This window comes from Salminus brasiliensis, chromosome 1, assembly GCF_030463535.1.
Source record: "Salminus brasiliensis chromosome 1, fSalBra1.hap2, whole genome shotgun sequence".
Classification (NCBI taxonomy): Eukaryota; Metazoa; Chordata; class Actinopteri; order Characiformes; family Bryconidae; genus Salminus; species Salminus brasiliensis.
In genome coordinates, this window is record NC_132878.1 from 79,701,620 (window position 1) to 79,723,950 (window position 22,331).

The 22,331-nt window shown below is 37.2% G+C and overlaps 3 protein-coding genes across 3 annotated transcripts; all 3 read right to left on the reverse strand.

Annotated features, from left to right (window-relative positions):
- Nucleotides 1-1,251: 1,251 nt before the first annotated feature.
- On the reverse strand, nt 1,252-5,021 carry cops9 (COP9 signalosome subunit 9). The gene is made up of 3 exons (XM_072658244.1): nt 4,848-5,021; nt 3,785-3,857; nt 1,252-1,430 (listed from the first exon to the last, which is right to left on the reverse strand). The coding sequence occupies exons 1-3, from the start codon at nt 4,908-4,910 to the stop codon at nt 1,393-1,395; spliced, it is 174 nt and encodes a 57-aa protein (XP_072514345.1). The 5' UTR covers nt 4,911-5,021; the 3' UTR covers nt 1,252-1,392.
- Nucleotides 5,022-5,825: 804 nt separating this feature from the next.
- otos (otospiralin) lies at nt 5,826-7,611 on the reverse strand. Its single transcript, XM_072658258.1, has 3 exons — nt 7,551-7,611; nt 7,218-7,241; nt 5,826-6,013 (listed from the first exon to the last, which is right to left on the reverse strand). The coding sequence occupies exons 1-3, from the start codon at nt 7,609-7,611 to the stop codon at nt 5,826-5,828; spliced, it is 273 nt and encodes a 90-aa protein (XP_072514359.1).
- Nucleotides 7,612-10,109: 2,498 nt separating this feature from the next.
- apodb (apolipoprotein Db) lies at nt 10,110-12,835 on the reverse strand. The gene is made up of 4 exons (XM_072658272.1): nt 12,719-12,835; nt 12,390-12,511; nt 12,180-12,265; nt 10,110-10,345 (listed from the first exon to the last, which is right to left on the reverse strand). The coding sequence occupies exons 1-4, from the start codon at nt 12,833-12,835 to the stop codon at nt 10,110-10,112; spliced, it is 561 nt and encodes a 186-aa protein (XP_072514373.1).
- Nucleotides 12,836-22,331: the final 9,496 nt, after the last annotated feature.

Genomic DNA, 22,331 nt, shown 5'->3' on the forward strand with positions numbered 1-22,331 from the left:
CCAAACTTGTGCCACATGCCACTGTGTACATATGTGTGTACATATGTATTCACTGATCAATCACTGTATTAAGAACACTATAGGCATACTAATACTGGTTAGGGCCAGCTTTTACTCTCAAAACACATTTTTTGCTGCATGGATTCCTCAAGCTGTTGAATGAAAACATTTCTTTGAGATTCTGGATTGTGGCCTCAAACATAAGCAACAATACCTGCTGTGGCATTCAAGTTATCACTGACTGATATTAACAGGCCCAAAGTGTGCCAAGCAAACATTTGCAAGACAATTATACAACCTCCACCGCCTGCACTGTTGACACAAGGCAGGTTTGGACCACAGACTTAAACTGGTGGTGCCAAATTCTGATCCTAGCATGTGTTAGCCTCATCAGAAATCGAGATTAATCAGACCAGGCTATGCTTTCCAGTCTTCAACTGTGCAGTTTTGATGAGCCTGTGTCCACTGCAGCCTGCTCACTACATCTGTTCTGAGTGGTTTCCTGAGTTACTGTAGCCATTCTGGCCGGGAGATCAGCAGTTGTAAAACTACTCAAGCCAGCCCATCCAGCAACATTAATGCCAAGCTCAAAATCACAAAGTACACATTTCTATACACAGTACACACTCAGGTTCCCACACCTGCGCTTACTTAACACATTAAGTCTGGCTTGCCAGGTCAGTAGACATTGAGTGTGTTTACGTATACTTAGTAATCCGCTCATGAGCAGATGCAGTGACCTGATAATTCAAGTGGGCATGTGAAGTCTAACGTACTACCACTGTAGCATAGGGTTGCACGTTGGTATGATAGCAGATGTTTTGGTCATCATTTGGTAGAAAGCATTCTTCCCAAAAGCTGTCCTCAGTTTAACATTACAAAGTGAACCTTCATTGAGGTGTGAATGCTATGTGCTGAGAGAACACATAAAATAAACTTCTTGTGTCTTGCAGAAGGATGGCATGTGCACTGTCCAGGGTTTAAGTTGTGGTATATGCAGAAGCAAAATGTTGTTCAGCGTATGTCAAGCCAGGGGCCAAGGAACATCTGTGTCTTTATGTTAACCGTGGATCGAACATGTAATTATATGCACTTACAGGTGTTCAGGAATTTGCAAAAACCTGCAATCCAGGCTAGAAACAGATTCTGACATGAACAAAATAAGGGATCATGATAATTCCTTAAATGACACCTTGTGTCCTGGAATGTCTGGGATCTTTAACGTTTTGAGACATCTGGCAATCCGAAGGGTTTTTTTTCACAAAAAGAAATTTATTGACAAGCCAAAACCTGAGCAGACATCATAAACTGGACTTCATGCAGTACCAGCAAAACATTTAATTTACAATCCACCACTATTTTACACAATCACAGCCTTCGTCCCACAGTTCTTCACTGAATATCGTCGTCATCAAAGAGATCTTCAAAATCTGTGGCACAAACAAAAATTAATTAGAAACATTTAAATTAACATAAATTAAAACAGTGCTTCATTTAATATCAGAAATTTAAACAGAATATAGTTTTAAATAACCAGAACTGTATTCCACCAATCTGCTTACAAGGGAGCTTTTTTTGTGCTTAGTTTAGACTCTTTTCTCTTCTGTCTACGTTGCCTCTGGATAATGATGGCTCCATATGACACGTGTTCAGCTACCTTCAGCCACCACAGATGGAAACACAGGCATTAAAGTGAGGGCCCATGCTGTGTTGGAGCCAACAAGCCCCCATAAAAGCTCTTTACACTCCGGTGAGCTACCGCTCCTTTAGTCTTTAACAGCCCTTTTTCTAGGTCATCCTGAGCTAAGCCAAAAGCACCTTTCCTACAATTCTGCAGGTTTGATGAGCTAGGAAAACCAAATAAAAAGAAATTGCAGGCCATGCCTGCTATAGTATTTAACAACGCAATGTTACCAAGGAAACAAACTGATCAGTGTACCTGAAGGGGCAACAGTTACAGTGTATGGTATTTGTAGCTGGGTTATGTGGACGGACAATGATTTCGAAGCACACCAACAAGTTTACCTATGATTGGCTCAAAAGAAACTAAATTAAGGTTTTGGAAGGGCCAAGTCAAAGTCCTGACCTGAATCCCATTGAAAAGGTAAGGTGCACGTATTCGTCACTGTACAGTGTGGACTGTACAGCGAAATGTGTCCTCCGCATTTAACCCATCTGGTAGTGAACACACACTCACACACACACACACACACACACGTGTTAGGGGCAGTGAGTACACACACACACCCAGAGCGGTGGGCAGCCAACTCCAGCGCCCGGGGAGCAGAGAGGGTAAAGATGCTGTGGTGACAACATGTTTGAAAACCCTGGACTGTTGCCAAATTAAAACAATCCTGCCAAAAAGAGTGATTTACAATTCCAGCTTCACAGTGATGTAGCACGCTTATCACAAGTTCTCGAATGTTTAACTGCAGCTGTTGCTGCCAAAGGTGGCACAATAAGTTAGAAACTTTACAGTGGCAACATTTTTGCTACTTGGATTTATAATTTTAAAGCTGGGTGTTTACTTATGCTGTCCATCTTATATTAAAATTGACTGGATGATCTGAAACATCAAATGTGGAAAACATGCAAAACATTTTAAAAAAATATGCAAAGCACTAGTGACCAATCCAATCCACCTGCTTCTTTACCAAGTACTTCATGAGAAAGAAAACAAAAACAAACACACACAATCCTTTGTCAGTCAGTCATGAGTGCTTAACTGTTTGTTTGTGATGAACATGGCATACAACTAAATGGAACACACCCAACTGTAATTCCAGTCATAAAAAAAAAAAAAATTAATCTACATAAACAGCTCAATAAAACAGCTCCACAACAGAACAACTAAAAACAGGTCCGGCATTAAATCTGCAATTCAAATTCCATTCCGCTACATTTAAACCTGCTTGTGACAAAGCAACAAGGAATGATGTAGCCACTACTACTAAAAATCTACTACAGAGACTAGACTTCTCAGGTTTCTTTACAGTGGTGGTGACAGAAACCAGGGGTCACGATGTTTAGAATGAAAATGTAGCCATTTTATTTCTACTAATGAAGAGGCTTCTGAGTTTCATATGTAATGATGATGATGATGATGATGATGATGGTGGTAAAGTAGTGGTAGATTGTGGAGGTTGGTCCGACAATTTGGCCTAAGGATATCCTGCATTTACCCCTCTGGCATATAAAAAATATTTTAGGCCAAATTCTTCATAGGACAATGTGGTGTCTCAGATGTTGGGCAACATATTCATAACCATTTTATGAAACAGCTTTCCATGAGGCTGCTTTTAAAAAGCCATTAGGTTCAGACATCTGGTCCCAATCACCACCTCGGTGAACAATACTTACTCAGTAAAGTTTCTCTAAAGGAGAACATTTGTCACCAAACCATACTGAGGGACTCTTTAAATATGAACCATTTAACTATGGAGACATTGTATGTGTGTGTGTCTAATTCGCTTTTAAGTGAAAGTACAAAAGAGCCATCCCTTTTAAATGCACCTAACCTGGATTCTGCAGGTATTTAAAGTGTGTAGTTGCATTTGTCTCACTTTGAAGACGTTCAGGCCGTAACAAAATAAACGTGATCAAGTGTTTCCCCAACCCCCCATATATTACAATAGTCTCAATGCAAATTTACAAAAAAAGCAAAGCTCAAAAAAAAAAAAAAAAAAAAAATCTTGGCCAATTGAGCCCTAAAAGTACAAGTGTTCCTCCATCAACTGGTCAAAGTGTAAACAATCACCCAAACCCAGATTTTACTGTGTCTAACCATTGAAGAAGTCTGAGTGCACCGCTTTCTCATTGGCAGCCAGGTCCATTAACAGTCCAGTGCTTCCCCCTGCCTGTAAATGCAGAGAAACACAGATGCAATTGAGAACATATAGTAGTCCTTTGTTAGAGTTCCTCTTTAAATTATTTGCCTTTCGGTTTTGGAACAGGTAAACCAAACATTTAAAATCAACATGTCCAAATGTCTCTCCACTGGTTTATTTTAGCTTAGAGATTCCTTCCAGAGCACACCCTCTCTTTTATGGAAGATTTTTATTTTGGGGGAAAATAAGAAATGGGTTCTCTATGAACAACCATTTCTTCAATTAATTATTCTAACATAAAACTTTACAGAGATTTCAACTCATATTTATCAAACTTAAAATGATTTCATGATTTCTGATCTCATCATAAACTGGTTTAAAGTCTTTTCAGATACACAACAATAACCAGCTTTTTAGCTAATGTGATATTAGAATACGTGTTAGTGATATTAAACAATCTGCATCTTAATAATAATAATAATAGTAATAGTTATTATGCCATAGGTAAATCACATAAATCCAATGGCCTTCTATAATAAAATAACAGCAGCAAGTAAATAAACGTCAGCTAGCTTACATGACAGGCTGCTGCAACCTTTAGCTACAATCAACCTGTTATTTCATGACGATGGTTTTGTAGCTAGTGCCACAGTTTACCTTTGAGACAACTGTAACAGATATAATCAGTACTGCTCACTAACTCACATTAATATCAGCTAGATTTCCTTTTTTAAACAATTGTCTCTCAAACTTTCTAAGGCAGGTAGAAAACGCAGCTAGCTATCTAGCTATATAATTGGAGCTCCGCAGACCAGTATAGTTATCGCTAGCTAACAGATCAGAGTATTAATGTTAGCTACTCAACAACCGAATACTTGTGCCGATAGCAGACTTACACTTGTTCTTACACACATTACTGTTATAACTGAAGTTGCAGCCATAGATAGGCTAGGCTAGGCTAGGCTAGGCAGGACAGCTCTAATAAAAACCGGTAGCTACTAAGAGCTCGGCGGCACTGACCTCATCCAGATCCACATACGGTCCGGCTCCTTCAGGGAACATCTCATCCACTGCTGGTTTCATGGCTTCACGGTGAGCAGTTACAACCCAGTGGTGAATAAAACTGTTTCACTGGAGCCTCCAAACAACCACCCAAACCTGTAGCATTAGCCGGCTAGCTAACAGAGTTGTTACATTTAAATGCATCCGGCTTGAAAACAGGACCCACCGGCTCTGAAGGGGATTGGGTCCACAAAATGGGGGTCATTTAGCTCATCAAATTTCTTTCATATTTTTGGTAATATGTCTTTTTATTAAACTACTGAGCCCCTAAAGTATCACGCCTGAAAATAATATTTAGAGACTTCCCATAATTGAATAAAAATTGTTCCCCCAGTTTGATAAATTGTTCCCTTAATTTAATAAACTGTTCCCCTAGTTTAATAAATTGTTTCCTCAATTTCAGAAATTGTTTCCCCAGTTTAATAACTTGTTCCCTCAACTTAATACTTAGTTTCCTGTTTTCCTCAATTTAATAAGCTGTTCCTAACTAAACGTTCCCTCTAAACTTAGAGTTAATGATTTTTACATCGAGCAAATGATTAAGTCTCAAAATATTTTTCTACCATGATACATTAGAGCTCTGTTTTAAACAATACCTTCTTCCTTTTTATATTTTGTTGTTGTGTTGTGTTTTGAACATGTATGGCTTTTGCCTAGGCGAGTGGCTGATTTACACAATGAAGTATGTTAGGCTATATGAGGTTTATTGCATATAAATTGTTACAAAAACAGATAATAAACTTCTTTGCTTGAGATTTGATATACATGTTTCAAATGAACACATAACAAAGTCAATAAACAGTTTAGAGGCCAAGTTTGAACACAACGTTCATGATATATGTCATGTTAGAAGCCTCACACCACACACAGATCACAGATTTCATATCTGTTACTAAATCCTACTGAATTCTCATGCAGACAATGATCCTCATTCCCTCAGCGTTCCTGGTGCTCAGGCACTTCATAGCCCAAGGTGTCTCCGAGGTGCTGGTGGGCATAAAAAGCCCTGGCCATCTGGTTGATGTGGTGGTAGGCTCCAATGCTGCGGAAGTATTCTATGTAGTTCCAGAAATCAGAGGTGGAGTATGGCCAGTAGGGCACTGCAGGGGGCTCATCATAGGGAACTGCAAAATTACATGCAATTAATCACAACAACACCACCTTATCATTAACATTATCATTATTATTAACAACAACAACTACTAAAATGACATATTATGTAATTATGATGTTAATAATTATATTTCTTAATTAATAGTACTTTAGTATAATTACAGAATAATCATGAACTAATAATGATAAGAGTTGAAATAATAATAATACACAAAAGTGGTATTTAAAAACTGCATAGCTTGGGCAATAATAGTCTGTCAAACTCTCAGATATAAAATGCTGTATTGTATGCACATGACTTTTGGAATAATGCTTTTCACATAAGTATTTACAACAATAATAACACATTCATAACAACATAATAGTACATAAATAACAGTGAGAACTACTTTTATCATTATTATTATTATTATTATTATTATGTTAAATGTTGCAAATGTTTGAATATAATAATAAGAAAAAGAAGGTGATGAAGAAATAGAAGCCTTTTAAAACTTCTCAGCAACCAATGTTGTGTTTTTAAAATGATAAGAGTGTTTATCTGGGTGTGCAAGTGTTTATAAACTGCCTAAAAGCTGCATTGTGTGTAAACTACTTCTGAATTAAAAGCCACCATGATAAAGCAAAGTCAATAATAACACTAGGCTGCAACTACTTCTACTACTTCTACTACTACTACTACTACTACTAATAATAATAATAATAATAACAATAATAATAATGCAATAGTTATGTAAAACCATGCTAAATATGACCAAGCCTTGTTTATTTGCATTGCATTCAAAACCTTAAGATCACTGTTGAAAGGGCCTCGTTTACCAATATCTTCCTAAGAATGTTCTTACATTTGTTTTTAATAAAATCCTAAAAAACGTCTACATCAGATTCAGGATGTGTTTTAAACTGCAAAATTGCTCACAGACTCAATGGTGAATGAGACTCAATGTTTTCAATAAAAACTACTTTTGTTTACAGATAAACATATAAATCTAATAAATCTGCTCCAGACTGATGGTGAACGAAACTGCAGGAGATTCTAAATAACTGAGTTGAAAGTCAAGACTGTTACAATAAAACTACTTGTTGTTAAAATAGTAAAACAGCTAAAAACAGATTTAATCAGATGTTGTTAAATATAAATGAACAAAACATTCATATGACATGTGATTCCAAACTTTTAATTAATGTTTTATCCTCAAAATTACAGTATCTTACCTCCTTCAGGAATGAATCTGGCACCTGAGAGGAGAGAGAGAGACGGAGGTGTATAAGATCCAGAGCAACACACTCACAAAGACCTGATTCAGCTATGGCCCGCTGGGGCGCCCCTTGGAGACTGGAGAAATGTGAGCGTTTCCTTTCCAAGTATTATTTTTGATGGTTGTCACTCACAGCCCAGTAATGAACACAGTGCAGTACTAAATCCATACAGCTAAAGACAAACTTATACTTCTCCACATAATTTTATATATATATCATGTCACAAAATTGAACTAGGTTATTTCATATGATATTTCATACAATATGATAGTTTACTGCACTTCTTACCACTTAGATGATTGGCAACGAAGCATGTAAAGAAAACACAGAACAGGACACACCACTTCATCGTTCTGTAAACACAAACAGGTAAAGAAATTAAAGTGAACACATGAGAATTTTAAAAAAGGTTAAAAATCTATTTATTAAGTCCAATATAAATCCACTAGTTTTGCTTTTAAGAATGTAACTGATCTTTAATAAGACACATTTCACAAGATATGTTAAAACCTTACCTGCTGTTTGGCGTTCACCAGGTATGCTGATCCACTGCAAAAGCTGAAAAGGTTAGTGTTGAACAGAGGACGGGCAGTGTAATACTGAGGCATGTCCCCTCCCCAAACACACTTCCATCCCCAATATCACCCTCATAGGAGTGTCTCCCCTCCCCAAACACACTTCACCCTCATTCGTATCCTTGTCGATGTGTCTATTCAAAATGAACACAACTTTTGAATGTTTTGTCAAAGTTGTGGGTGATCATGTTTCAGCTGGCAACAAGTTATCGAACCTTAACTGATGCAGTGAGTTTTTCACACATGGATTGCCCATTACAGAGTCCAGACCTGAACCGCATTAAGAATCTTTGGGATGTGCTGGAGAAGCGCAGTGGTCCAAATCTCCCATTATCAATACAAGATCTTGGGGCTAAATGAATGCAACTCTGGACAGAAATAAATGACTTTGCAGAAGCTTGTGGAAACGATGCCAAAGCAAATGCATGCCATAATCAAAGCTAAAGGCTGTCCAACAAAATAGTGACCTTTTTTTGTCCAAGCAGTGTATTTACTGTTATGTACAAAACTCAAAAAAACACCCTTATTGTATTTATATCCTCTTCAAGCAAAATTACCATTAAGTGCAAACATTCATCATCAAACAGGAACATTTATTAAAAAGAAAATTGTGACTAAATTTAATTTTCAAGGTTTCAGGGTTTAGTCATTTCACTCTAGCCTTATTACAGTTTCTTTTTTTTTCATGAGACTCACTTTCAGGTCTTCTGCTGAAACTTTAGTAAAGCTTGATGGTACAAGCCTTTTCTGCATCTCACCATTCAAGCTATGCCATACATATTAACACAAGTTGAAGTCTGGACTCTGTGGCGGTCAGGCCATTGTTCTAAGAACACCAGCAGCTTCAGCAGTATAGTTAGCTTTGGGGCCTCATCTGAATGAATATTTTTCCAAACAAATGTTTTCCAGGGTATTGTGAGATATCTTAAAATGTGCTTGTACTGATGTGCATTCTTCTCCCAATCTAAGAATAGACAGAAATACCTGTGGATTTTTTTAGATCTGAAGCAAGAGCTTCATCTTCTCCTTTCTCTCAGAGTTTAAAACTTTAAATTGGATTTGCTGGTTTTGGTGATTTACCAGGTCTTGTGTGGCTGTTGGGAGTCACATTTTCCCATTTGATAACATAGCCAGCTGTTGGGAAATGAAAAATAACTTGAAACCTAACCGAAACCTAACTTGTACTTAGTGACTGCAAATTGTGACTGAATACTAAATAAACAAAAAGGTGGTATTTGACTTTTGAACAACACTGTTTATACAAACATTTCTGTTCTTGAAAAGTACAAGAGTTCAGAGTACAGAGCTCTGAAAAATCTACTGTAAAACAGCCTTGTGGCAGAGAGGGGGCAGTATTCAACCATCTATACAAGCATGAGACACAAGAGGTTAACCACTCAGGTTCCACAAACAGGCCTTTAAGCTTTTATTAAACCCAGAAGTAGCATTACATATTAATGTGTATAGTGTAATACAGGGTTGATCAATTCTGGTCTTGGGGGCTGCAGTCTGGCAGTCTGGCTGTTTTCCATGCTCAAACATCTAGTAAACTCAGGTGTGTTTAAGCAGGACATTCACCAAACTGTGCAGAGGGCAGGACCTGATAATTACTGGTGTAGACCTGAAATAATTCATTCCAGCTCAATACATGATTTTAAAAAGCTGCAACATATAAATATTCAGTAATATGTCTATGTCTGTTGCTCATATGCAAAAATGGCACAATAAACATAATTATCTGTGATACTTAATGTTGTAAGCAGTATCATTTGTCTAAATGCAGGGGTTCATTCCACAAACCAGTATTTGATATAGATTTAGGCCTTAAACACACAGTAATTCCCCACTTATTCCAAAAATAGTTAAATAAAACTGAAAAGCTAGGGATGATTTCATTAAATAATAAAAATGATCAGACTGTTTAGACTAGACCCATATTTCAAACCAGAATGGATCATTTGGAGCGATAAAATCACCACTGTGTACCCTTTAGTCCTTACTTCTCCACTCCTGTCCTACAGTGTCAGAAACCATATAAGCAAGGCGATCTGAGATGATGTGGTTTGATGCTGTGTTTGCAAAAAAGGTATTGCTAAAAGCTTCCATTAATGTAAGCTACATTACCTTTACATGTCTAAATTTGCAGCTCCAGGGCAAAACTAAAGAAGCAAACTTCAGACACCAAATCAATGTGGCTTATCTACAAAATACCTGCTATAAATACAGTTTGTTGTGGTTGTGGTTGTTGTGGTTGAAATATCATGTTGATCATTTAAGGCCCACCCTCACAGCCATGCTGATCAGTGGGAACCATTTTGCTGACGTCGATGTTGTCCCGAGCAAAGATCTCCTTGGCATGGTAGACGGTTTCAGGAGGCAGAGAGCGAGTGCGGGAAAGGATCCAGGCGTAGTCGACGTGGAACAGCCTCAAGACGTCAGTACAGGAGTAAACCAGCGATACAGTGTTGTAATCAGTGGACAAGACCCAGTATGGGCTGTAAGGGGTGACTGTGGCAAGGACAGGGGGAGGATAATACAATTAATATGGTACTGTATAAAGACTTTCTGTGCAATTAGACAGATCCAGAAAGTGAATACTGTGTTGATAGGTGCCTGTGCACACACTTACAAGCTCAAGTATTGGTTTTAATAAGAAAGTGGCCACTATTGTTACCTGTCTAGCATTACTTAATTACATTCCACTTCACACACTTATGAGGTAAGACTAATGGGACAGAATTAGCATGGTCATTAATGTACAATGTTTTGTTGCAGTCCAAAAAATGGACAGACAAAATGGACCTTAACATTGTTAATTTAAGAGATTTTATTCCACATGATTCTGGGACATCATCGTTGGTCCATTCATTGAGAACAGTGCTGTCAACTTAACAGATTTGTCGACTTTTTAAAGCTATTTACCCCCTTTACGTTTACTTTAATTCCCCTTTCTGAACTTCTGAATTGAACATTCGAAGAAGAACACTCGTGTCTGATAAATTATTGCATGTAAATACATGCAGCTCATTACCTCAGCTATATTAAAATATATAACAGTATTTGCACATAGTTGATTTTCACTGCATGAACATGTACATGTTGTTCTTTTAAAATATACACATAGTTTGCTTGGTTTGTACTGTACAGAGAGTATGAGAACAGCAACAGCATGCTAAGGACTTATACCATCTGACACTAAACAGCATGTATATAACACAATGGTGTCAAATATGCAAATAAGCACATTACGTAATCTAGAGATATTTAGCAACTTTTCAAGCAGACTTTAGCTACTTTCCTGGTAACACTGATTTTGAAATACACCTGATAAGATTTCTTTATATATATATATATATATATATATATATATATATATATATATATATATATATATATATATTTAATTTAATTCACATATTCTGAAACACTTTACACAAGGGCAGAAGTCATAATAGCAGACTATGTCACATTTATCTTTAATGACATCTGGGATAAACATTTATAAAGCTTATTTCAACTGTTCTCATAAAGCTGCTTTAGCTCATTTGTGGTGTCATTTCAATGTTGGAATAAACATGAAGAAATCGCTACATGGGTTTAATGTTAGTTGAGATGAAATGCTTATGAAGCCATGTAGCGTTATGAATGCCGCCCTTCAGTAAAGTAAACCTTACTTAATACTAAATACTTACTTTAGACTCATAATGAGAAACAGCATATACTGTATATTATCTGCCCCTAAGCCGATATGTAATGTTTTTTAAAGTGTGTTGTTGATCTCTACTAAACTGTCCATGTTTTCACTTAATCCATTCAACTGCCACCCTGAGATTTTTATTTGAGAATATACTCCCGATAGAATGAACAGAGTATGCTGCCACCAAGACTGAGATGTAGAGCTTTTCTGTTGATGCTTCTCCTTACAGTTGTACTCTAAAAGCTCATGCAAGCAATAAAAACGTCAGAATTGCCAAGGAAACAAATAAAAAGTCAAGGTACATAATATACGTATTGAGGCCTATATACTAAGAACCATTTAAAAGGGGCTATGACCTACATTTCTCTTAACTTTTCCCTTAACCTCCATATACATTCATTTTTATATGACCATTTTATGACCTCTTTTTATCTCTAAGTATTAAATTGTGTTTTGTTATCTTGCCTTTTTATTGAGCTTAAAACTTCAACATGAATGGGGCTAAACTGCTTCAGTTTGACATCTCCAAAACAACAAATTCACAACCGGTTAGACACTGTATCAAAAGGACAGAAAGAAATCTCCCTCACATCAACCATAATGATTGATCATCTGAAAAAGTGTGCAGTGTTGTGGTGTACTCACAGTAGGAGAAACTAACTCCAAGTTTAGCTGGTTCTCTCAGGTCCTGTACAATTGCTGTGCCCTCGATGGTCTTCACTTTTCCTTTACTATGAAATGTAAATTTAAATAAACAATGAACACCAGTGAAAGGGAAAGTTCAGGGATAACATCAGTGAAATATATTTTGCACATCTATTATTTTTTACAGTCGGTTAAGCATAAATGACTTACACTTTCTGAACATTGAGCACTTTGATGGTCTTGTCAGGTCTTAAAGAGTAGTTAGCTTCAATGCATGTGCCTCTTTCAAAAGATGCTGGGAGCTTTTCAATTTCATACCACTTTCCTAAGTACTGCCATTAAAAGAGAAGAAATAAATCAGTAACCTTATGTTAATCATCTGTGTTATTTTGCATAAAATAGGACCTTATGCAGTGAAGATAAAAGTATTCTAAACATAACACCCAAAGACACTATGTTCAATACTGTATAATAAGTAAACAACAATAAGTAATTTAATGGTAGATTAGGAAATAAAGTTCAAAAGAGGTCAAGCATACCTTCGGCAGGTCAAAGTTTGGCTGGACCATCGGCGTGGGACAAGGACCCCAGTGGAATGTCTGAGATGACACTATGGTCAGCATTAAGGCTAATGCCAACACAATGGCTGTCTTCATGATTGCAACAGTGCTACTGTCTCTAGAGCTGAAAGATGGAGGGTGATGAGGTTATCATCCATGAGTCATGCATTTTCCAAAGGCTCTGCTGTGCCGTATGGTGGAACACTTTCTTGTTCTTCCACATGACAGACTCTCTTGTGATACAATACTTTGAGAAATGCAGAATAAGCTAAAGTTGAAAATCACATTAACAGAATCTTCCAATTACACAAAATGCAGCTGATCAGGCAAGACATTGTGGCTGACTTTTGCTTCTTTAGCTTTGCACCATACCTATGAGGCTAATGTAGGTTAAAATGTAGCAACGAAAACTCTAGTGATTCATGTTTTGCAAACTGCATGCCTAAATATATACTCCAGACAGTGCTGAGATGTTACGTCAGCTCACATAGACCTGCTTATGTGACTTCTGACTGGTTTTTGACACAGTATGACATTTTGTTATCTAAAAATACCACAACTGCACATTGCATAACTATACTATACACTGATAGTAGTCATTTCAGGACCTGACTTTTGCCTATACATTTGTCCTTTTATTAACATAAGCATTTCCATTTAGCTTTCCATTTAACTCTCTGAGGTTACGTAACCTCAAATAAAACTCCTTAAAAACACCTTAGCACCTTGTAATGCCAGTGCAAATCTTAAGGAGAAAACCAGACACAAAATGTATCTTGGCAGATCAACTAAACATTGTAAAGGACTAAGAGCAATTTAAAAACACAGTAGTAAAAAACTTACCAAGCGTTTGTTATTCAAACAAGCTGACACTTCACACTAATGAATACAGGAGTGGCTAGCAAGACAGGATTCCTTTCATAATCTGATATGCCTTTTTTCTTCTTTTGAATGCTATGCTCTTTTCACCTAGTCTGCCAGTTCTCAGCACTGTCACACCTGTAAGACCTGCTGGGTGGTGTCAGAAACTCTGTATATACTGCAGACGTGGGATGTTATGTTTTGCCTCTAAGACATGTTGTAAGGTGTCAGATTAACGTGGGAGGCTGCTGAATTAGTACTTAATATGATTAAATATTTTCAAACCCTGGCTGATTACATAATTCAGAATTTGGTATAACACCTACAACACTTAAAATACTAATCTCCCTCAACATTTAATAGTGGAAGGCATTGGGATGAATTTGTACAGATTACAGAACATTAGACTGTCTTTAACTATATATAAAAGCTCACATACAAAAACGTATTAGTTTTAGTTAAATCAGACAAAGTAGATTCCACACACAGAATTTGTTACATCAACAAAAAAGTTTTTAAGTTAAATGGTCATTTTGGTTTGGAGCAGTGTTGATGAGTCTTCTTCAGTACACCTGTTTTGTTCTATTCATGCTTTTAAAAAATAGTTCTTACCTCTCTGCGATTCAGCTGCCTGCGGGTATGAGCTGAGGGTGTGTGCGGCTGTTGTCCGAGTCCTCAACGCCGGAGTCCTTAATGCTAGAATGAAGTAGACGAGAAGAATGGCTGAATCTGTGTCGTCACTGCGTGTCCCTAACTAGAAGCAGATGATAAGGCAAATACATGTCATGGGACAAAAAACTGCAATAGACAGAACAAGGTATGAATGGTTCCTGCATTTCATTACAAGTCCCTCAGCTATTCAGCTGGAAAATGTATTATGTATATCACAAATTAGGTTTAGGAAATTGCTGCATAGCTTATAATCACAGCATAGGCTATAACATCAGAAATTAAGGTTATGTCACTATTTTAAGGTTAGAGAGAGTTTACCTAAAAAAACAAATGTATATTCCAAAGAGCCAGTGTTTAAGAAAAATATTGTTGTTTATGTTAATCATTTAAAATGAATGATTATTTCTAATAGGGTGGCACAGTGGCGCAGCAGGTAGTATGTGTGTGTGCGCGTGCCGCAGAGCTCCAGGGCCTGTGTATGTGGGTTCAGTCCTCACCCATGGCCCATGGCCTCGCCCATGGTCTGTGAGGAGTTTGGGGTGTCCTCTCTGTGTGGGTTTCCTCAAACCTCCCCAGCAAACACACTGATACGTACATTGGCTACACTAAAGATCTAGGTGTGAGTGAATAGGAGTGTGTGGTACCCTATGAAGGACTGGTGCTTGTGAAGGGGTATTCCTGGCTTGATTTCGGGTAGGCTTCAGACCCTGAACAGGGGTTGATAGGGTGATTTCGGGTAGGCTTCAGACCCTGAACAGGGTGGGGTAGGCAAATACATCTCATGGGACATAAAACTGCAATAGGCAGGACAAGGTATAAACTGGAAGAAGAATTTATATTTATATTTATTTATTATTATTATATTTATTTTTTTCCTAAATAATTTAAGTATACCAAACATGATTTTATGTATTAATTCGACAAATAATAAAAAAGGGAAGCAAATAAACCAGATAAATAACAGTCAAGATAGGTACTACAACTTTGTGTGTTCACGCAACTAGATAGCTATCTAGATCTTTATTCAGCCATAAAACTACATAGCTAAAACTACATAAAACTACCCAGCAAATGAACTAGTGCTGCTGACTAACGTTTCATCGGAAATCGGGCGGGTTTGTCGGTTTAGCGAGCTAGCTAATACCTCTTTTTCCAGGTAAGACAGTCCAAAAAGAGTAGCACTATATAGTTAATTAATTACCACATGTATTGAATAGTTTAGCTACTGTGCTATTGATCTGGTACCCTCCTAATACGGGTTTTAACTGTGGTTATCGAAATATTCACCCGTGTCTGTGTGAAAAGACCGGGGAGTGCAGGGCGTTGGCAGACGTTAGTAGTTCTGGGTAGTTAATAGCTAGCAGTAGCTAATTAGCTAATGTAGCTGGTGCTAGCTATGCTAGCGCTCCGTTTCAGTTAACGTTAGCTAGGTAGCAAACACACCTCAGCCAGCTAGTGCTAGCTAGCGTAACGTAGCTAGTTAAATCCAACGCAGTTTACTATGGATTCAGTTTGTGGCAGTTAATTTCAGAAGTTGTGTGAATTTGCCAGTCCAGTTATACTATATTTTATTGTCAGTCTAAACCTGAAACAAAATAAGGGTAGCTATAGATGATTAAAAAAAGCTGTAGTTTTATAATTGAATATAGTTCACGAGTCCAGTCAAATATGTAGCTAGCTATGGTTTAGCTAGCTAGCTACCTACCTCCATAACCATCATAAATAATGGGAATATTTGGGAATCCTGGTATGTAGCTAGATAGCTAATATTTTACTTTATGCAAAGTAGAAATCAGTAAAGTGACAAAAACAAATGCTTAACATTTGAACAATGTGTCCAGCACGGCAATTTATAGCCCACCTTACCCAAACTAATCCACTGAGCAGATTTTCTTTAGTCAACAGGTAATTTAGCACTTACAACAGCTCCTCAAGTGACCTTAAAAAATCACATAAATGAACTGTTCCTTCAGGTCAGCTGAGGTGAGAGCACATTAAGTTCATATGTAATCATCAACTGACATCAAAACCCTTGTCATTTATACCAGCAGTCACAGTGTATTTAATATTGTAGTGCTACTTGTGCCGCTCATTTTGCCAGATCTCCTTCAGAGTAAGAGTTGGCTTCAAAAGTTAGGGAATCGAACACCCCTAGGTAGTGAGGTGTGTGCCAACTGCAGCCTGCTTTCCACTCCGATCAGCATTTTAACATCAAACTCCCATGATGTTGATATTTACATATTTACAGCACACTTACTTACTTACTTAAAAATACATGTTGTTCCTGTTCTTTGAGTTGGTTCATTTTGCTTAGTATTTGTCTAAAAGCAGGTAAAACAGCAGGGTTTAAAAAAAAATCAGTACAGTATGACAATGATATGTCTGTATATAAGACAATGAATATACAGACATATCATCACTGCCATGCACAAACCTTGCATTTACATTTGAGCTGTTTTTCACTTGGCGTAATGTGAATTTGGCAGTTGTTCTCTCACATTTTTAAATAAAATTGTTGTTCAGTTTTATGATGAATGAACCAACAGAAAGGCTCCAAAATATCTTGGATTTGACTAATATTGTAAGTTAAGAATTATACTAGTGGCTGCTGCTGAAATGACATTTTGTGAAACCAACCTTTTTGTTTCTGAAATAAGCAGATAAAGGTAACATTGAGTTTATGCACTGTGAGTGAAGTAAAACTAGAGAGAGTCTGCTCACGCTCAATTTTAATTTTTCCTGTGTAGCAGATCAGCTCTGGCTGTTGGCCGTTTTCATGGCAGTCGCAGGTCGCGAGCCATGGAACGAGCCGAGTGCTGCTCTACCTGCTCAAGATTGGACTCACAAAGAGGAGGAAGAGCCTGATGTTTTGGACTATTGGAAAGAGAATTGTGCATCACCTATTAGCTCATCCACCATTGGTAAGGATCAGTTATTCAAGTTATTCAAAATATACACTCACTATTCACTTTATTAGAAACAGCCTTGTATTTTCTCTTACTGGCCACTTTATGAGCCTCACCTACCTCATAGTTCCTCTAAATAAACTAACTCTGCAAAGCTATGCAGATATCCCTTCTAAGGAATTGAATTCAACTACTTTTTAATGTGAACCCATTGCTGATACATGTTCAGCTGTGCGCACACCCAGTTTCTCCAGAAAAGCACTGTCAACATAATGAACACTCAGTTGGTCCTGAACCTAAGGTGACATGCTCAACGCTGAACATCAGCTAGAGGAGTATAACAGCAAAACATTATTTGGAGTGACACTCACATCTCTGTTAGAAAAAGTGGCACCACTTAAAGAATCGGTTGAAGCACCTTTTTTTTTTAGAGTGTAATACCTTTGGGACCAACTAGAGAGGTACATCAGTACCTGATCTTATTAATGTTCTTGGTGTGGAATGGAATCACAGCGTCTATGTTTGGACACGTAGTGTACACGAAACACCTGACTTGTTTTTCCACTGACTTGCCACTTTATGAGATCCACCTGCACCGTAGTCCATCTGTTTTCTACACAATTTACCTGCTCAGCAATGCAGAACAACACCCATAGCAGTGGCACTCACGCTACACGGTATATTTTTTGTATGGTTGAATGTTCTCAACACCGCGGTGACACTCGCATGGTAGTGTGCGTGGAGCTGCTATGCATGTATGAGAGACAGGGGTGTTCTGCTATGTTGAGCAGGTTAGGGTTAGGGTTCCTCAGCAAAACATCAGCAGGACAATAACTTGACAATAACTGTGACTTTACACTAGCAAAGTTCATGTACATGGTAGGGGGTTCTGATAAGGTGGCCAGTAAAGTTTAAGTTCACTTAAGGCATACACATCTCAAGTCTTTTAACACCCAAATGTCTAAAACACAAAAAGCAAATAAGAAAACTACGGTAATGTATTTTAGGCCAATACCATGACTTATAAATACATTTCATGAAACTCCACCATTGAAAAGTTAAAATGTTAACTTTAAAAAAAAAAACAACAACAACTGTGTTTGTCCAGACAGATGTCTGCTCGAACCACTGTATGACAGCACAGAGCTGCTCAGGTAGGGTTTCAGGTCTTTGAAACTTTAGACCCATCATATAGCTCAAAACTCACAGATGAAATTACAGCCACTTGGGCAAGTATTGTGTGCAAGTGCAAATTTACTGTATTGTTGTTGTTTTGTTTTGTTCACTCACTGTTTCTAGATTATTTGATGAAGAAGAAGACAAAGATAAAGGTGATTTAGTTATTTTCTAAATGGGGCAGCACAAATACATTTTTGTGAAGAATCTTTATGACTTTCATAATATGTTTCTTCTGGTTTCAGAAAGTGGGTTTTTAGATGGGTATGATGCTGTGTACATTTCAGAGGAAGAGGAAATCCTGAATTCTTCAGACAAGTGAGAAATATTGCTGTAGCAACCAGAGGGGATTTATTCTGTCATGTAACATATAACTATTGAATTGTGGAAACTTGAATTGAATTGTGGAAACTGATCCAACACTCTCCCTGTATGTTACATAGGGACCCAGAAGAGAAGGATGCCATTGCAGAGTGTGTGCACTCCATGAAACGCCTAAAGAAGTTGAACACAGATTTGCAGAAGTCTCTGGATGTCTCGGAGGACTGCATTTCAGTCTTCAGAGCTGAAAACACTGCTCTAAAGAAAAAGATGAATATGTAACTACTATCAGTATAAATAAGTGGTCTGCAGAATCCTTATGCACAGTATCTTCAGTCAAAGTAGTGACAAATGCTTGTAATGTGTTCCTATAGTCTGAGGCAGCTTACTCAAGATGATAGGAATCTTAAGGATGAATTGGACAACGTTCGTGCTGCAAAACTTGAGCAAGAACAGATCTGTAGTGCACTTGAGGCCAGCAAAAAACAACTTGTGCGTAACATAGAAATAAATAATATTTGATTTATATTGACTACACAGTATCTCACTGAACGTGAAATTCACAATCATTTTTATTGTTGTAAATTTGTGACAGGAGAAGACAAATGAAACACTTAAAGATCAGAAAGAGGTTATTGCTAGTGAGGTATGTGAGAATAGCAGCTATTATTAATTAGTAGATTAGGCTGGTGTACAGTTAGTGAAGTTAGTGAATTCGTTGAAATTACCTGGAGTTTTGATTATTAATAAAATGTTTGCTTGTTATCTAAGCCACAATTATAGACCAGCATAATGTAACTAAAGTAATAACACACATCATGTTCCTTTCGAATGCTGTTTTCTCTGCAGATGTCCAGTATTCTGGCTGAGAAAGAAGTGTACAAAAAAAAGAGTGAGGAACTCAGTCAACTCTTAACTGCATTTCAGGTATAGACTATCTGATCAGGGGCTGAATTCACAAAAGGGTCCTGAGAAATAAATCATTTTGCTTTTGTCATTAGTAAACATTAAGATAAATTGATATTTTTAAGATCTTTTTTAAGGTCTTCAGAGTGAGTTTTCATTTTTTTCTTCTTTTTACTCAAGAAAGATTCTAAGAACAATTGATATTATTTAACTTACAAAGGCCCCAAAGGCCACAAACACAAAACTGAGAAAAGCTGTTGTGCGACTGACTGTACACAGACTCAGATTCAGCAAGAATTCAGAGTTATTATTTTACAAATTTTACATTTTGCTTCAATTCAGAGAAATAACTGGAAGCCAAGCACCAAAATGTGTCTGAGCTCACTGGTGGTGAAGTCACACTCTGAAAACAGGTGGAGAAAAACAAGCCCACTATAGTTTAATGACATGCTTAGTTCAAGTAAAAGGGAAAGAATGTTGAAAAAGGGATGAACCAGTCTACCAAGTGTGCCTGAATACAGTCAAAAGCACTCCTAAGTCTGTGCAAGTAATTGCATACACTCTATAGGTAAGCCTTTACAAATGACCCGTTTAAATTTTAACGGATATAAAATTAACATGGATATAACTGAATATTGGATCATTAAAATTATATTTGGCATTGTTTATGATAAGCTGTAATATGTTGTTACTGTTGAGGTTATCACACTTCAGCTGCTTGGTTGTTCTGCTACTGCACAACATTTCTAATTTGTGTTTTGTTGAACGTAGCAAGAAATGGAGGAAAGTAGGCTTCATCATTCCCAAGCAAATGAACTCATTCAAGAGGTAACTTGTTTTGTGATTTACAAATCTGACCATATTGCGGGCTTTTAGTCTTGATGTTGCACTACAAACAACGTAACATCACAAGTGTGATAAAAGCACTGTATACAACCACTTGGTAAAACATTCTTGTGGATTTTTGATGCAATATTTTTTGTTTTTCTCGTAGAAAGATGTGTTGATTAAACATCTGGAAGACACAATTTTAGAGTACAGGACCATTAAGCAGGTAAATTTTTTGTCATTATGATAATGACAAGAAATTGCTCATTCATTGTTTCTTCGAAAATCAAAGGTATTAAAAAAATTATCTTGCTTTTGTTGGAGCGACTGTCTCTATTTTACAGGGAAGATTTTGGGAATTTAATTCAGCGACAAGAGTGTTAGTAAAGTCAGGATGTTAGATGATCAGATGATAAGTGTAGTTCTGTGTGAAACTGTAAAACTTGTATTGTGTGATCTAGGACATGAAAGAGAAGATACAGGACTTGGAAGACCAGTTGGCTTTGGCTTTAGTGTAGGTATATTCTCTATACTTGATTTACTCATTATTACTCTTGCTACCACAGAGTGAATCAATTCATGACATTCTCTTATTTGACAGTAACGGAAGTGGATGTAACTTCATGAACGTTGATAATACACTGTCAGCTGATGTTCAGCACTCTGTCTCTCTTGGAGAAGAGCTAGGCCTTCTGCCAGTCAGCAAGGTAGGCCTGTGTTGTGTTGAGCCTGTCAGAAAGATGAATATATTGTGCACATCATGAAAAAACATTCTTCTTTAATGTCTTCTGTGACAGTGGCTGTTTTGTCTTTAAAGAGAGTCTGCATTGTCTGTCAGACCACTGTCATTTGTATAAGGTTTCATTACTTTTACTGTAAATACATCTGTTATATGTTATTCAAATCCTGGTAGCAACTGGGAATACCCATTTTTTTTAAAGGAAACTTGGAAAGACTACCCCAGATGTCTGATCGATAGTATTGCTACTAAAGATGATACACATAATTAAGCTGTGCAGTACTGTTAAATTCTTAATTTCTTAGGATTTCCTGCTACCAATGCATTATGGTGATTTCAGTAACAGTGGATTACTAATCTGATGTGCTAGATGAATTGCCCCAGTCAGGATGAAGACACAGAACATGAACTTGAGTTGAAGATAGAAAAAGTACAGCGCGTTGACGAAGCCAATACATCGCAGGAGAACGTCAGTCAACCACATCATCAAATAAGGTGTTTTGCAGTTCATTAAGAGACATCACACATAGGGTGACCATATTTTGGTTTTAAAAAGAGGACATACAGGCATCTGCTGTGGTTGGGATGTTGTGACATAGTTTTAATACAGTTACAGGCTATAACTGTGTGCGACATTGATTTGATTATTGATTTGAAATTCAGTGTTCAGAGCTTATTCTTTCAGAATATTTGATGATCTGATTTATGTTATACATTTTGTATTTGGGCTTTTTAGGCTGCCATCTATTGCCATGTGCTGCTCTTGTTAAACATTCCTGCTATTTCACTAGAAAGCAGTTTCTAGTCAATGGTTTTATGTAGATGGTGGCAAGAAGGTGGGAATTGTATCCATATACAGAATGAAGAAGCAAACATCAATGTGAACGCTGACGTCCCCACTGGACACATTTTTGTTATTTAAAAATATCATGGAAAGAAATTGACTTATTGTCATCTTAATAAAAGAGATATGTTATTGTATTTACACTACATGTCAAAATGGACACCCTTTTTAATAAATGCTTTCTAGTCTGTGTAGAGAAGTACTGACAATAGAGTAGGACTCTAAACATGAACCTATTGGAACCTTTTGGCTCCAAAATCCTTGTCCTAGAAAACCTACCTGGACATTAGAGACAGTTGCTCCAACAAAAGCAACATAAGCTCTTTTTAATACCCTTCA